At 44.5% G+C, this 14,311-nt stretch overlaps 1 protein-coding gene across 1 annotated transcript in view; it reads left to right on the forward strand.

Annotated features, from left to right (window-relative positions):
- The first annotated feature begins 1,101 nt into the window (after nucleotides 1-1,101).
- Nucleotides 1,102-14,311, forward strand: part of MUT (methylmalonyl-CoA mutase) — a 30,166-nt gene continuing 16,956 nt past the window's right edge. Inside the window, exons 1-5 of the mRNA XM_015408890.1 lie at nucleotides 1,102-1,496; nucleotides 5,593-5,960; nucleotides 7,066-7,223; nucleotides 9,992-10,163; nucleotides 12,336-12,584. Coding sequence (XP_015264376.1) covers nucleotides 1,118-1,496; nucleotides 5,593-5,960; nucleotides 7,066-7,223; nucleotides 9,992-10,163; nucleotides 12,336-12,584 — 1,326 coding nt within the window. The 5' untranslated portion in view covers nucleotides 1,102-1,117. The remainder of the gene's footprint in view (nucleotides 1,497-5,592; nucleotides 5,961-7,065; nucleotides 7,224-9,991; nucleotides 10,164-12,335; nucleotides 12,585-14,311) is intronic.

Here is a 14,311-nt window from a genome sequence, read left to right on the forward strand (position 1 = left end):
TCCTCTGCCATTGGCCAAGGGGGACCTGGCAACCCTAGTATGGTCTCTGTTCTGCCCCAAGTGGGGTTAGGTTTCTTGCTTCTTTTTCGGTATGTGCATGAAGAGCAATAATAATAAAAATCTGTGGGCACGCTCTCAAGTGTTCTGCACCTGAGTTACCACAGGCAGGCAGCCAACCTCAGGTTTCTTGGTCAGAGGGTCTGGATTTTGGGACAGGCCTCTGCTCTGGGCGCTTGTTGTTTTCTTAAAAGGGGCTTACTTAGGATACCTTTCTGCACTGCCTGGCCATGTCAATACGAGGCAGGATTCAGATTTACGTGCAGAGGAGTGCCATGGCAATGATGTGAATTTTAGTAATTCTTGTGTTTGCATATATTTTGGATTTGTGGGCACTGGGCACTAACAACAACCACGAATTTGTATTATGTTTTTAAAAAAAAATCTTGCAAACTGCCTTCAGCATTCCTTGGTGTCGAAAGATGGGACACAAATGTTTCGAACAAATAAGCGGAGGTTTAGTTTAGAGAGTTAAGCCAGCATTTGCCTCCCCCCCCCCCCATAGTCTGTCATTGCAGCAGTGATCTGTTCAGTAGTGCTGCCATTGCAGCAGTGATCTGTTTCGAGCAGGGCAGACAGGAATGAGGACGGCCACTTTCCCCTACACAAGAACATTTTCTGAGGGCACAATACCTTGCACTTAAAAGTTAGTGTGGCTTCTCTCCGATAACACACAACTGCTTCTGTTCCTGAATCCTTTTTGTTGACAGCCTAGCTCCTGAGCAGTTAAAGTGTTCATGAACATTGTGTTACATCACAGCATCCAGCCAAAGGCTGGAAGAAGGAGTATTCGTTTAAAAAAATAATAAAGTGCACTTTGGCAGGGGTTGTCATTTCAGCAAAATAGCCCTGTTGTGTTTGTCAGTTACCACTGTATGAAAACATCATCTGTGGGATCATACATTTGGATGGGCCTTGGCTTTTTTATTATTATTTTTAATTGTATATTCAGAAGCCACGATCCACCACATGGGGGGGTCTGTTAAAAGGTAATAAAATCTCATTGATAACTGTTGAAATACTCTGATTTTAATCCACAGACTGAATCTCACCATACAAAATGTTAAGAGCCCAAAATAGACTTCTGTGCTTCTGGCCATGCCGTTACCGGAAAGAAACAGAGTTGTGCCTCCACGGGCACGTGCGGCGCTCGCTGCACCGGAAACCGCTTCACCCAGAGTGGGCCGCGATGGCCAAAAGGCAGCTCAAGGGCAAGAACCCGGAGGAGTTGATGTGGCACACACCGGAGGGAATTTCTATCAAACCACTATACTCTACGCAGGACACAGAGGGCTTTCCTGAGGAACTACCAGGGGTCAACCCCTTCACACGCGGTCCCTACCCCACCATGTACACCTATAGGCCTTGGACCATCCGCCAGTATGCTGGCTTCAGTACTGTGGAGGAGAGCAACAGATTCTACAAGGATAACATCAAGGGTAAGATGCATACCGTAGGGCAGTGATTTTCTGCATTTCCTGTCTTACTTCCCACCTGTTGCTCTGTCAAAGAATCTGGGTCCCACCACTACCACGTGAAAGGGTCACTGGAGGGTAATCTGTGGCAGGTAAGGTTGGCAAAGTCACACTTGCAGGTGGACGTGAGAATTGAGGGAGAGCAAACGGTAGTGAAAACCTGCATCATACCTAGACTATTTTTGTGTCCCACTGGTGGTATGCCACTCACCAATCATATCACTTGCCTAATTCCAGCACTCTAGATTATCATCACAGCCATGCAAACCAAACTTTTGAAGACACACACACATACACGCAGGAGCTGGAACTAGAGACGGGAGCTCACTCCATCATGCGGCACACTCAGGTCTCGAACTGCTGAACTACCGACCTTCCAGTTCAGCGTCTTAACAACTTAACCTTAAATATTGTTATGAATTTTATTATGGATATGTAATATTGTTTTATTGTATTTTATCTATTTAATCTGGTATTAGCCGCTTTTTAGCCGCCCTGAGCCGCTTGGAAGGGCGGGATATAAATCTCAAAATAGATAAATAAATAAATTAGTTTTTGTTATTAAAAATGGTTACTACCGAAATGCTACCAGAATGATGGTGGAAAGTTAATGCCCACTTCCTTTCTGTGCTGCTCTTACCAAAAAAGAAAGAAAGAAAAGAAAAGAAAAAGTGTCAAGGAGTTCTAGGCCGAACCCTGTGGGTCCCCAGGGCAGTTGTACACAAGTAAACAGACCGTTGTTAATTTAAAAACAACAACAAACTTTGAAGTTTATTTCAGTTTTTTGTCAATATGAAAATTTATTCTACAGTCAACACACTATTCTAAAATCATGCAGCTCTAGCTTAACTAACACTTTTAGAGCTTGTGTTTAAATGGCACAAACCTTAATTTCAAGAGTCAAAGGCCAGAGCTCCGGCGTTCTGTATGTTACTAGCAATTGCAACTCAAGCGGGTCATAGTTCAGGCCTTTAGTCCGTCAAAATCCCAGCAAGTCTCTCTTCTTCGTGGCCTTAGCTTAATTATAGTTTTTTGGCCCAGCAACATCGGGTGAGGATGACACCCATTCAGAACCCGTTTTCAAGAGAAGCTTCTAGAACAGTGGTGGCGAAACTATGGCACGGGTGCCAGAGGTGGCACTCAGAGCCCTCTGTGTGGGCACGTGTGCCATCGCCCCAGCCAGGCCCAGACCATCATTAAAGTGTCGAATTCTCTGCCAAATAATTTAAAGTAAATGAAAGCATTTGGGATTGCTTTCCTTACTTTGTTTGGATCATCTTAGGTTAATCTATGAGTTGTTTTTTCTAAAGTAAAACCTCAGTATTCAGGTTAAATTGTCGTGTTGGCACTTTGCGATCAATAAGTGGGTTTTGGGTCGCAGTTTGGGCACTCGGTCTCTAAAAGGTTCGCCATCACTGTTCTAGAAAATTACCTCACACCCCCCCCCCAGTTGTCCCCCCCATCACACAGACCGCAGGTTCTCATGGGAAGTTGATCACCACACTCCCATCTCTGGCCTTGAAGATGATAAAAACTATGCCGGCCAAGAGACCAATCAGTAGCACCTGCAGAATGGACCAGTCCCGTTAATATTCACATTAGCCCTTGAGGGGAGGCCAGGGGTGCTTTGCCTCACAAAAGGATTGCTTAGAAGCCATGGAAGAGTTTGGTCTCCGTGTCGCCCAACTGGAGCAAATGTGCCTTTTCAATGCTGAAAGGAAAATCAGCTCCATTTTAGTTCAAGTTTGTACATCCCCCTTGTTGGATTCTGTTCAGCAAAGGTTGACCAAAACCAACAGCAGGTTGTAAAGGGATCTAATGTTTGCCGCTGCATGCATCTGCTAGGGAAAAATGGTTAAACACTTGGTTGCATGGTAAACATTACCTTTCCAATGAAATAAAATGCCAATTTCTATTGAACGATGCAACAGCAGAGATTACTGTGGCAGTGGCCAATTTTTTAGTGGACGTGATGAGAGTGAAAAATTTGGGAAAGTCCGTTTCATGATTTTATAATTAACCTAGACTTTTAGTTGATTGTGTCATTTTCTGTCTTTGATTTTTAAGGTTGTATATGCCATTAAAGGTTTATTGATTGATTGATGTTTGCCGCTGTTCATTTCATGAAGTGAGAACCATCTGATGACAGTAATCGAATTCTTAAAGAGGAGGCGTCTGTTTTCCACCCCACAGTTTCATGTGTACATAAACCCTGTTCCTTATCTTTCAAAAATGTAACATTTCCCTCTTTATTTGCGTTGGCCACTCTTCAGGATTTGTTAATATTAAACAGTTAATTTTTTTTTTGGTGTACACAGTAGTCTTTTGCGAACAGCTGTCTCCCATTAAACTAGGCAGTTCCACACATACAATCCTGCAGTCTTTACTAGCAAGTTCGTCAAAGGGAGGTTCAAATGTATCAGTAGAGATTAGGTTGTTGAACCTTGATAGTAGCGTTTCAGCGATGGGCTGAGTTGTTTCAAAAATATTACTAATGAGATCAGATGGTGTCTTGTCTTTGTTAATGACTTACTGCGTCTGATAGTTCAGACTCATTTCAGCCTTATGTTTGCAGCCGAATCCTATGCTGCCAGGGGTCATTTCCTGCGGGAGCGCACAGAAGCTGATACGCAAGGCAGACCGTAGAATATATAATCGTGAATGTTGCCGCCATCTTTAAGTATGTAGTTTACATCTAGCTAGCACTTTATGACATTGGATTGTTTTTAGAAAGTTTTATCGATGTTATAATTGTTTACTTATGTTTTATTCTTCTGTAAGCCACCCTGAGCCTGCTTTGGCGGGGTATAAATTAAATAAATAAATAATAGGGATGCGACGTCCCTTGTCCACTCACACAGAGTGCCTACTACGCTCTACAACCGCTCCCGCTCTTCTTCAGGTTATGGTTTATAAGTAGGTTAGGACGTCACACTTGCCACCCTTCTTGTCTCTTTTAAGGCTTATGACCATCTCATACCTGAGTTCCTCTCTCTCACTCCCAGAGACATCCATAGACAGGGTAGCCCAGCCTCCTTTAAGAACAAACCCCCCACTCACACAGAGCTATTGGGGTTGGGGCTCAGATACCATTCCAGTCACTCGCTGCCATCATTCATTCATATGCTAAAATATATGCATATAGATCAGGTTATTGATTTGTGTGTGTGCACTTCTCCTTGGAGCTGCGGTGGCTCAAGTGGTTAAGACGCTGAACTGCAGGCTGTGGAAGGTCGGTAGTTCAGCAGTTCGAGACCCGAGTTGCCGCATGACGGAGTGAGCTCCCGTCTCTAGTTCCAGCTCCTGCCAACCTAGCAGTTTGAAAGCAAGAAATTGCAAGTAGATAAATAGGTACCACTTCAGTGGGAAGGTAACAGCGTTCCGTGCGCCTTGGTGTTTAGTCATGCTGGCCACATGACCACGGAAACGTCTTCGGACAGCGCTGGCTCTTCGGCTTTGAAACGGAGATGAGCACCGCAACCCTAGAGTCGGACTCGACAGGCTTTCGAGGAAGGGAACCTTTACCTTTTACCTTTTACTTCTCCTCCTTAGACACGCAGCCCCCAGGGTTAATCAAAACTAAACTTTTATTTATAAGAACAAAACATCGAGGAAAGTAAAGTCTAAGAAACAACGTTTCACTGCCATTGAACGTTTGACGGTCCTGTACCTACAACTGGGATCCTTTAGTTGCAAATTGACTATTTTCAGCCTGTTCCTAGCAGCTGCCTTATACAGTTCCCCTCAGCCAGGAATCCCTCTTTTCACCTCGGCCCTTAAGCCGTCTGCTTCTCTGCTACTGACCTCTCACTGTCCTTTTTTAAACTGCTGTTTCCAACTCTCCTTCTCTTAACATTCCAGCCACTCATTCGTTGCTTAGAGAGAGAGGCAGAATCCTGCCTGTCCGTCATAAGGGGCAATAATGCTGCAGAAGGGAATTGGCAATTGGAAGAAAAGTACTGGATTCAATTTGTGGCTCAAATTCGTCCATTACATAAAATAGAAAAGTTGAATTTAAGACAACTTTTCAGTTATTAAATCTGTTCTCTCCTGGTTCTAGCTGGACAACAGGGTTTATCGGTGGCTTTTGACCTGGCCACCCACCGAGGGTATGATTCAGACAACCCCCGAGTTCGTGGCGATGTCGGAATGGCCGGAGTTGCCATTGATACCGTAGAAGATACCAAGATCCTTTTTGACGGAATCCCTTTGGAGAAGATGTCTGTTTCGATGACGATGAATGGGGCGGTCATTCCCGTCCTGGCGACGTTCATTGTAACTGGGGAAGAGCAAGGAGTGCCTCAATCCAAGCTGACGGGGACAATTCAGAACGATATACTGAAGGAATTCATGGTCCGCAATACCTACATTTTCCCCCCAGAGCCATCAATGCGGATCATTGCCGACATCTTCCAGTACACATCAAAGGTATTGTTCGCTTTGATGAAATGCCTGCTTGTTGTATTAACTATGTGTTGTATCCAGTGAAACATGAATGAACCAAAGCTTGCATAATGGGACTTTCCTACCTCTTCATTTTGGTGTGAGAGCCAGTTTGGTGTAGTCGTTAAGTGTGCAGACTCTAATCTGGGAGAACCGGGTTTGATTCCCCACACCTCCACTTGCACCTGGCTGGATGACCTTGGGCAAGCCGTAGTTCTGATAAGAGCTGTTCTCTCAAGGACAGCTCTGGAAAGAGCTCTCTCAGCCCCACCTACCTCACAGGGTGTCTGTTGTGGGGAGGGGAAGGGAAAAGAGTTTGTAAGCTGCTTTGAGACACCTTTGGGTAGTGAAGGGTGGGGTATAAATCCAATCTCCTCCTCCTCCTCTTCCACTTCTTCTTCTTCATGGAGAGGGGCAAAGTGGGGGTCTGCAGTGGATAGGGAGAGTAGGTGAAAGATCACCCTTCTCCTCCAGCCAGGCCTGTAGCTACGGTGGGGCTTTGGGGGGCTCTGCCATCTTTCTTAAAGTCACAGCCCCACAAGAATATCTCCTGTAAATGCTTTTTTCAATAATTTAAAAACATTTTTTAAAGGTGTGCACTCCTTTAAGCAGAGTGGGGGTGCTGTAGTTGACTAATTCCCACACTGAGCAAGGGGGTTGGAGTAGGTGACCTCTAGGACCCCTTCTAATTCTGTGTCAAGAAACTGGTCTACTGTAAGAGAGTTTTTCTGCCTCAATGTTAGCTTTCTTACCTATAGAAGTCATCACCCCCACCTGCCGGCTTGTTCTCAGAATTGTTGCTTAGGCTGGCAGAAGTGATTAACTTGCAGCAGCTGAGAACTGTCATCTAAAGTGGTTGACAGCTTGCAATTTAGAGATCTATCCTAGTAACTGCTTTCGATTGGCTAAATGGATTTTCTTTCTGCACTGAGAACATCAGCCCCACCAGGGGGGAAAAATTGCCCCACAAGCCACAAAATCCTGGCTACAGGCTTCCCTCCAGCAGATGTAACCCTAGACATGCTATACTTAAAAGTATGCAGGCTATTTATAGGAGGGGGAAAAATTGTGTACTTTTGTTTTCTTGTAGCACATGCCCAAATTCAATTCTATTTCCATCAGTGGATACCACATGCAGGAAGCAGGAGCGGATGCCATTTTGGAATTAGCTTATACTATAGCCGATGGTTTGGAGTACTGCAGAACAGGACTTAAGGCTGGCCTCACCATCGATGAATTTGCACCAAGGTACGTTGAAGCGGCAAGACACTGGGTAGCAGTCTGCTTTCTGACAGTTTTCCAGTGCCAGAGCACCGCTGTTTCGAGAGGCCACATTTAGGTTTGTGTTTTCCCTGTGTGGACTCTTGACCAACTTGGCTTGGCTGTCTGTTGACGATTCAGATGAACAAATAGAAACAGGAGCTAGCGCTTCAAGGAGGCATGAATGGCGGAGGGCATCCAGGCGGCATTAATTTGGATCAAAGATTGGTTAACTTTAGAGAATACCAGAATATTAAATTTAGAAGGGCATGACCTGTGTATGGGCTGGCATGCCTATATTTGGTACGGGAAAGATAAAGTTCACTCGATATTTAAACAGCATATGATAAGAGGGGCTTTAATTTGGATATGGAATGAAATTAAAGATAAATATTACAGGAAGACACCAAAATGGGTCTCGCCCCTAGAGGCATATATAAAACCTTCCCTAATAAAACCTTGCGATAGAGAAAGCTATCAAACTTTGTTAGATGAAAATAATAGACTGAAATCAGAAGAAGATCTGTTAAAACTACATAAAATAAAACTGACGTGGTGGGAAAAAATGCAACTCAAAACATGCTATGATAAAGATAAGGTAATAGGATTCCAGGAATCAAAAACACAACTAGACATGATATGGCTATCCTCGAGTGACAAAACAATACAAAAAACATATAAATTTTTACTGGAGGAATATATGTTAGACGAAATGGTTAGTGCAACCATGATAACTTGGATGAGAGACATAGGACATACAATAGAGCAGTGGTCATCCACATGGAAATCATTGAACTATGTAAGGGCGACCAACTACAAAGAAAATATTTATAAGGTATACCATAGATGGTACTGGTCCCCAGATAAGATAGCGAAATGCCACCAATCTCTATCCAAGGTATGCTGGAAATGCGGAAAAAATATAGGGACATACTTTCACATGTGGTGGCGATGCGCGAAAGTGGAGAAGTATTGGGGAATGATAGGAAACCTTATCCAGGATATTATGAAACTAAAAATGGCTTTAACCCCGGAAATAGCGCTATTAAACATGGTACCAGAAGAGTATACTCAAAATGACAAATATTTGTTAACATTTATAGTAACTACTGCGAGAATTTTGATGGCTAAATACTGGAAGAGTGAGATTTTGCCAACAAGAGATGAAATTATATTTAAATTGATGGAGTTAGCAGAAACGGACAAATTAACGATAAGTCTTCAAGGGAAAGATGGAGGTGTATTTAAAAAGAGATGGAAAAAAATGTATATCTGGATCCAAGAGACAAGGGGATATATGGATAGAAGTATATGTTTGTAGAAACCTATATAAATATAATATATGTAAAATATATGCAAAATATAATAAGTCTCAATGTATAAGTAAAAATGGTTGTATATAATTTTGGAAAATGATAAATAAATGTATTTTAAAAAAAGGAGGCATGAATGGCGGAGGGCATCCAGGCGCAGGAAAAAGCAGTTGGCAGGAAGCCTATCTTGGTCCCGTCCCAGAAAAACACACGGCTAATCGAAACTGAGAGGTCTGTGAGGATCCTGCTCACAAAATTGGTGACTTTTCCAGTCCCACGGACGGATTTGGATCTGGCAGGTTCCCGGGACGTTTGGGAAGAAGGAGGGGTCTATCCCCCCCTCCTTCCTGTTTCCTCGTGTGCCTGACTTTTTGTGTCGCAAGGCAAAAAATAGGGACCACGGTGGAAAAAATCCAAAACAAAAGAAAACACCGGGTACAAAATCCAAAAAAGGAAAGGAAACAATTTTGATCGACTATAAAGAACTTATATAATAGGTATTATTTTGTGTAATAATCATAATAATGAACAATAAAAGTAGTCAAAATGTATACAATATGAAAAAAATGAATTCACAAAATCTGATGCACCACAAAGTTCAGCAAATACAAGAGATAATATAACTGGAAATAAACAGTGCAGGGATTGACAGCAGCCACCCCGCTAAGCAATTCCAGGAGACACACCTGGGGGCCTTAGGAGAGGAGCTTGATCTGGCTTGCGGGTGGGCAGTTTTGGCTTGGGGGTGGACAGTTAGTGGGCTCATTTTCCTATTGAAGGTTGCCACGAGGCCAAACAGGGATGTGTTCTTAGCCAGAGTGGCACTCCCAAGAAGAGAAGGATTGACAACTCTCCTTGAGGGGAGGGGGGGGGAAATCTTCATCAAGTTCACGGCTTCTTGGTTGTGAATCAAATGCCAGAGAAGCTTTTCTCAATGATCCATGAAAGTGAACACAAATCCAGGGAAAACCCAATAATGAGGCTGTTGCATCCATGCCCACGGGACATTACAGTATTAGTGACTGGTCTCTCCTATTTAAAGGTTGAAAACAAGCAGTCATATTGTCCCGTTTGGTACAGTGCTCGGACTCTAATCTGGGAGAACCAGGTTTGATTCCCCACTCCTCCACGTGCAGCTGCTGGTGTGACCTTGGGTCAGTCACAGGTTCTCTCAGAGCTGTTCTCTCCAGGGCAGTCCTCGAAAAAGCTCTCTCAGCCCCACTTACCTCACAGGGTGTCTGTTGTGGGGAGGGGAAGGGAAGGAGACTGCACTAAGACTCCTTCAGATAGTGAAGGGTGGAGTATAAATCCAATTCCCCTCCTCCTCCTCCTTTATTTGTTTTACATTTAAGAGCACTGTAGTTTATATGTACTAATAGATGTACAGCATCGTATGTTCCTTACTACTGTATCCCAACGAGACCCCATGTGCTCTCATTACAGGCTGTCTTTCTTCTGGGGAATCGGTATGAACTTCTACATGGAAATAGCAAAACTGAGAGCCGGGAGGCGGCTTTGGGCTCACTTAATAGAGAAAATGTTTCAGCCCAAGGACACCAAATCTCTTCTCCTTAGAGCTCACTGTCAGACTTCTGGATGGTCACTGACCGAGCAGGTTGGAATATCAGTTATTTACCACAAATGCCCTCTTCCAACAAGCGGGTACTGAATCTTCTAATGGATCCTGTGCCTTGAATGGAAAAGGCGGGTCTTGAAATGGGTGGAGGAATAAGAGAGCCACGTAGGATACTAAGGACTGTCTCAGGGATGCATTTTTTCCCAGCTAGATAGCCTCAAGTGGCGTGCAGATACACCAAATAATCCACTTTCAATGCATTTTCCAACTGGATTTTTACTATGCGAACTGGCAAAATTCAGTTGGGAAGTGCATTGAAAGTGGATTGTTTAGTGTGCGTGATCGCAGCCTCAGTTTATCTTCTGGGAACGGTGCTGGCTTGATTTGGTCTCATACCCACTTATTTGTCCTTTCGGCGGCCCACAGTATCCTTAAAACTCTCCACCAGTACCACATTTCAAAGGAATCCAATTTCTTCCTGTCAGGTTTCTTCACTGTCCCACTTTCACATCCGTACATAGTAACGGGGAATGCTGTGGCATGAATTCACTTGATCTTGGTCGCCAGCAACACGTCTTCACACTTCAGGATCTTTTCTAGCTCCTTCAGGGCTGCCCTTCCCAGTTTCAATCTCTTTTCTGATTTCTTGGGTGCAGTCTCCCTTGTAGTTGGTGATGAAGCCAACGAATAGAAAATCCTGAACAATTTTAATTGTTCTGGGTCCAGCTGACCTAAGGGACCGCCTTTCCTCATATGTTCCCCCGCGAGCACTTCGGTCTGGGACCCAACACCTCTTGGCAATGCCAGGTCCCAAAGAGGCCAGGCTGGCCGCTACCAGGGCCAGGGCTTTCTCGGTGGCGGCTCCTACCTGGTGGAATGAGCTCCCGGAGGAGATCCGGGCCCTGCGGGACCTTATGCAGTTCCGCAGGGCCTGTAAGACGGAGCTCTTCCACCAGGCGTATGAGTAGGAGCCGCCACTAACATCACCGCTATTCCATCTATACCTGGCCCTGGATGAGGTGAACATCAGTCCCTGGAGCAGATGAGGCTGAACAGTTAAAAAAAAGCCATCTGATACTATGTTGAACATCTAGAGCAGTCTAGTCAATAATTGCTAAGAATGTTTTTGTAGTGTGGGATTTATAAATGTTTTTAAATTTGTTTTATATCGGCGTTTGCCACTTGTAAGCCGCCCTGAGCCCGCATTGCGGGGAGGGCGGGGTATAAATTGAATTAAATAAAATAATAAATTAATTTATTTATTTAAATCGAGACCACACAGCATAGCATTCAGACAAGAATAAAAGAACATGAGAGACACTGCAGACTGGGCCAACCTGAAAAATCAGCAGTGGCTGAACATAGCCTAACTCAAACAGGACACAGTATCTTATCCCAAGACACTGAACGGCTGGACAACACATCCAATCACCATGTCAGATTACACAGGGAAGCCATTGAAATTCATAAACATAAAACACAATTTCAACAGGAAGGAAGAGAGTTTAAAAATAAATAGGGCATGGTTTCCTGTCCTGAAAAACACAAAATGCTCTACATCTTACAGTAGCACTACAGATAAGATTAGAATTTCAACAGCCAATCCATATGCAAAAGAACCTCCTCAGGAAAGCTCCTCCATTAGCATGTCACAGCCTCGGGAACTCCTGCAAGGTACAGTCTACCGATCAATGTAAGCCGTCCTGAGACTGTTCGCGAGGAGGGCGGGATACAAATGCAATCAATCAATCAATAAATAAATAAGATAATGGCTCAGCCCTACCCCACCTTCCTGAGTAGATATAAATTACCTGCCTACCATTTTTCTTCTCACCTTGACACAGAGAGTAATCCATCTTTCTGTGTTATGCCTCTGAGGATGCCAGTCACAGCTGCTGGCGAAACGTCAGGTCCTACAATGCCAAGACTACGACCATACAGTCCGGAAAATCTGCAACAATTCATTTTAATTTCTTCATTGTCATCCTTGAAATTATGTAGTTCCCCAGTAGATGCTACTTTTGTCCTCTTTCACGGTTCTTGTCTTGATGTTCAGCTGTCACCATAAGTTGGAAGGGACTTGATAGCTCTTAACTCGCACACAAAGCATGGCCGAACTCTGACGCAGCTTTCCCCTCCTTTGATACAAAGACAGTGTGTGTTGGTTGAAACACTATCGTTCATTTACAAATGTTTTCATTTCTCTCGTAGGACCCTTACAATAACATCATCCGCACTACAGTTGAGGCGATGGCAGCCGTGTTCGGAGGGACCCAGTCCCTGCATACGAATTCGTTTGACGAAGCCTTGGGATTGCCGACTGTGAAAAGCGCCCGAATTGCCCGGAATACCCAGATTATTATACAGGAGGAGTCTGGGATTCCGAAAGTTGCTGACCCGTGGGGCGGTTCGTTTCTGATGGAGTCTCTCACCAACGATGTCTATGATGCCGCTTTAAAGGTGAGTCCTTCTGCGTTTGGAGGTTGGGTTAGGTAGAAAACAAAGGTGCGGATGATGTTTCATTACACGCTGAAATCTTCACCCAATTTACCGTGTAATAATTGTGCTGCCTCCCGGTCACCTGCCTGCAAGTATATTTTATTTGGTAGCGAGGTAATCTTGATTTTTAAGAAACGCCATTTATACATGCCTTTGGGAAGGACAGTAGTTGTTCTGGTTCTGTTGAGATTTCATTGAAGGTATGTTCAGAAACCAATGAAGAGCTCTATTATTGCCCTGACCTGGATAGCCCAGGCAAGCCCGATCTTGTCAGATCTCGGAGGCTAAGCAGGATCGACCCTGGCAAGTACTTGGATGGGAGACCTCTTTGGAATACCAGCAGTCAGGAGGCGGAGGCAGGCTTTATTCAGCCACCTCTCTGAATATCCTCCAGGCCCCCAGTAGGGGTCAGACACCAGAGGTCGCCATGACTTCCAGGTGCACTCACACACATGCACACACACATGCACATATGAAAAAAAGCTCTATTATTGTTGGACCAGCTAAAGAAATCACTTAAGTACACATACTTTTAAACACTAAATATTGATTTATATGGCTGTTAAACTTTCTTTTCTGAATGTAATCCCTAAGGAAAGCAAATATAGTTCATACTGAGCTAGTATATTAAAACAAAATTATTATTGGTACTCTAGCTGAATAAATTACATATATCTATATATCTAATAGCCAAGGTGCCCCCTGTGCGTGTGGATATCTAAATCCTCACCTGGGGGGGGGGGGCAAAGAGATTTTCCTGCACGTTGGGGGCAATCCCCAGATGTGCAGAAAAATCTGAAAAGTTTTAAAAACTATACGGGGGATATTTAAACCCCCCAAAAAGTAAGAGTCCCCTGCGCATGCACACTTACTACTGGCAGCAGCAGCAAAGCCTTGGCGACCGGTGGCTGGGAGCCATGGCCGTTGCTGCAGCGGAGGGGGAGAAGCCTGGCGGGCCCAGCGGTGGGGAGCTGCACAGGGCTCGCCCCCATTGCTGCTTGGGGGGGGGAGAAGCCTGGCAGGTGGGCAGCTGGATCTCCTCCGGTGCGCGGCCGGCCAGAAGCGGCGGGGAAGACCCCCCCCCCCCCCGCGAGTATCGCGGGTTCCACCTCTTGTTAATTTTCCTATTTTGAGCTATAGTGAATTTCAGATACTTGTTGTGGGGCACTGCTGGATCACAACACTGTCAAGGTACCCAGCAGGCCGTTCTAAGCAGAACCGCGACCTTCTAAATCCATGGAAGTCAGTGGGTTTAGAAGGGTGTAAATGTTTAGGATGGCGCTGTTCAAGTTGGGAAATGAATCCTTTAGTTTGTCTACATGGCTTTGCATCTCTCCCGTGTTGTGTAACTAGCTACATAGCCAATAGCGGGTCTAGATATTGATCCGTTGGGTGGAGCTGTGGCTTAAAGGCGGAGCAGCTGTTTTTTGGATACAGAAGGTCTCAGGATCAATCCCCAGCATCTCCAGCAAAAAGGATTAGGTAGTAGGTGATGTTAAAGACCTTTGCCTAAGACCCTGAAGAGCTGTTGCCAGTCAGAGTAGATGATACTGACCTTGATAGACTGATAATTCTGACTTGGTACAAGACAGCTTTGTATGTGTTAATTCACATACTAGACAAAATATACAGCAGGATCACAGTGCATATGAATACAACCCACCCCCCCCCCCGCAGATACAGTTGTC

Source organism: Gekko japonicus, unplaced genomic scaffold, assembly GCF_001447785.1.
Source record: "Gekko japonicus isolate JY-2015 unplaced genomic scaffold, Gekko_japonicus_V1.1 scaffold5519, whole genome shotgun sequence".
Classification (NCBI taxonomy): domain Eukaryota; kingdom Metazoa; phylum Chordata; class Lepidosauria; order Squamata; family Gekkonidae; genus Gekko; species Gekko japonicus.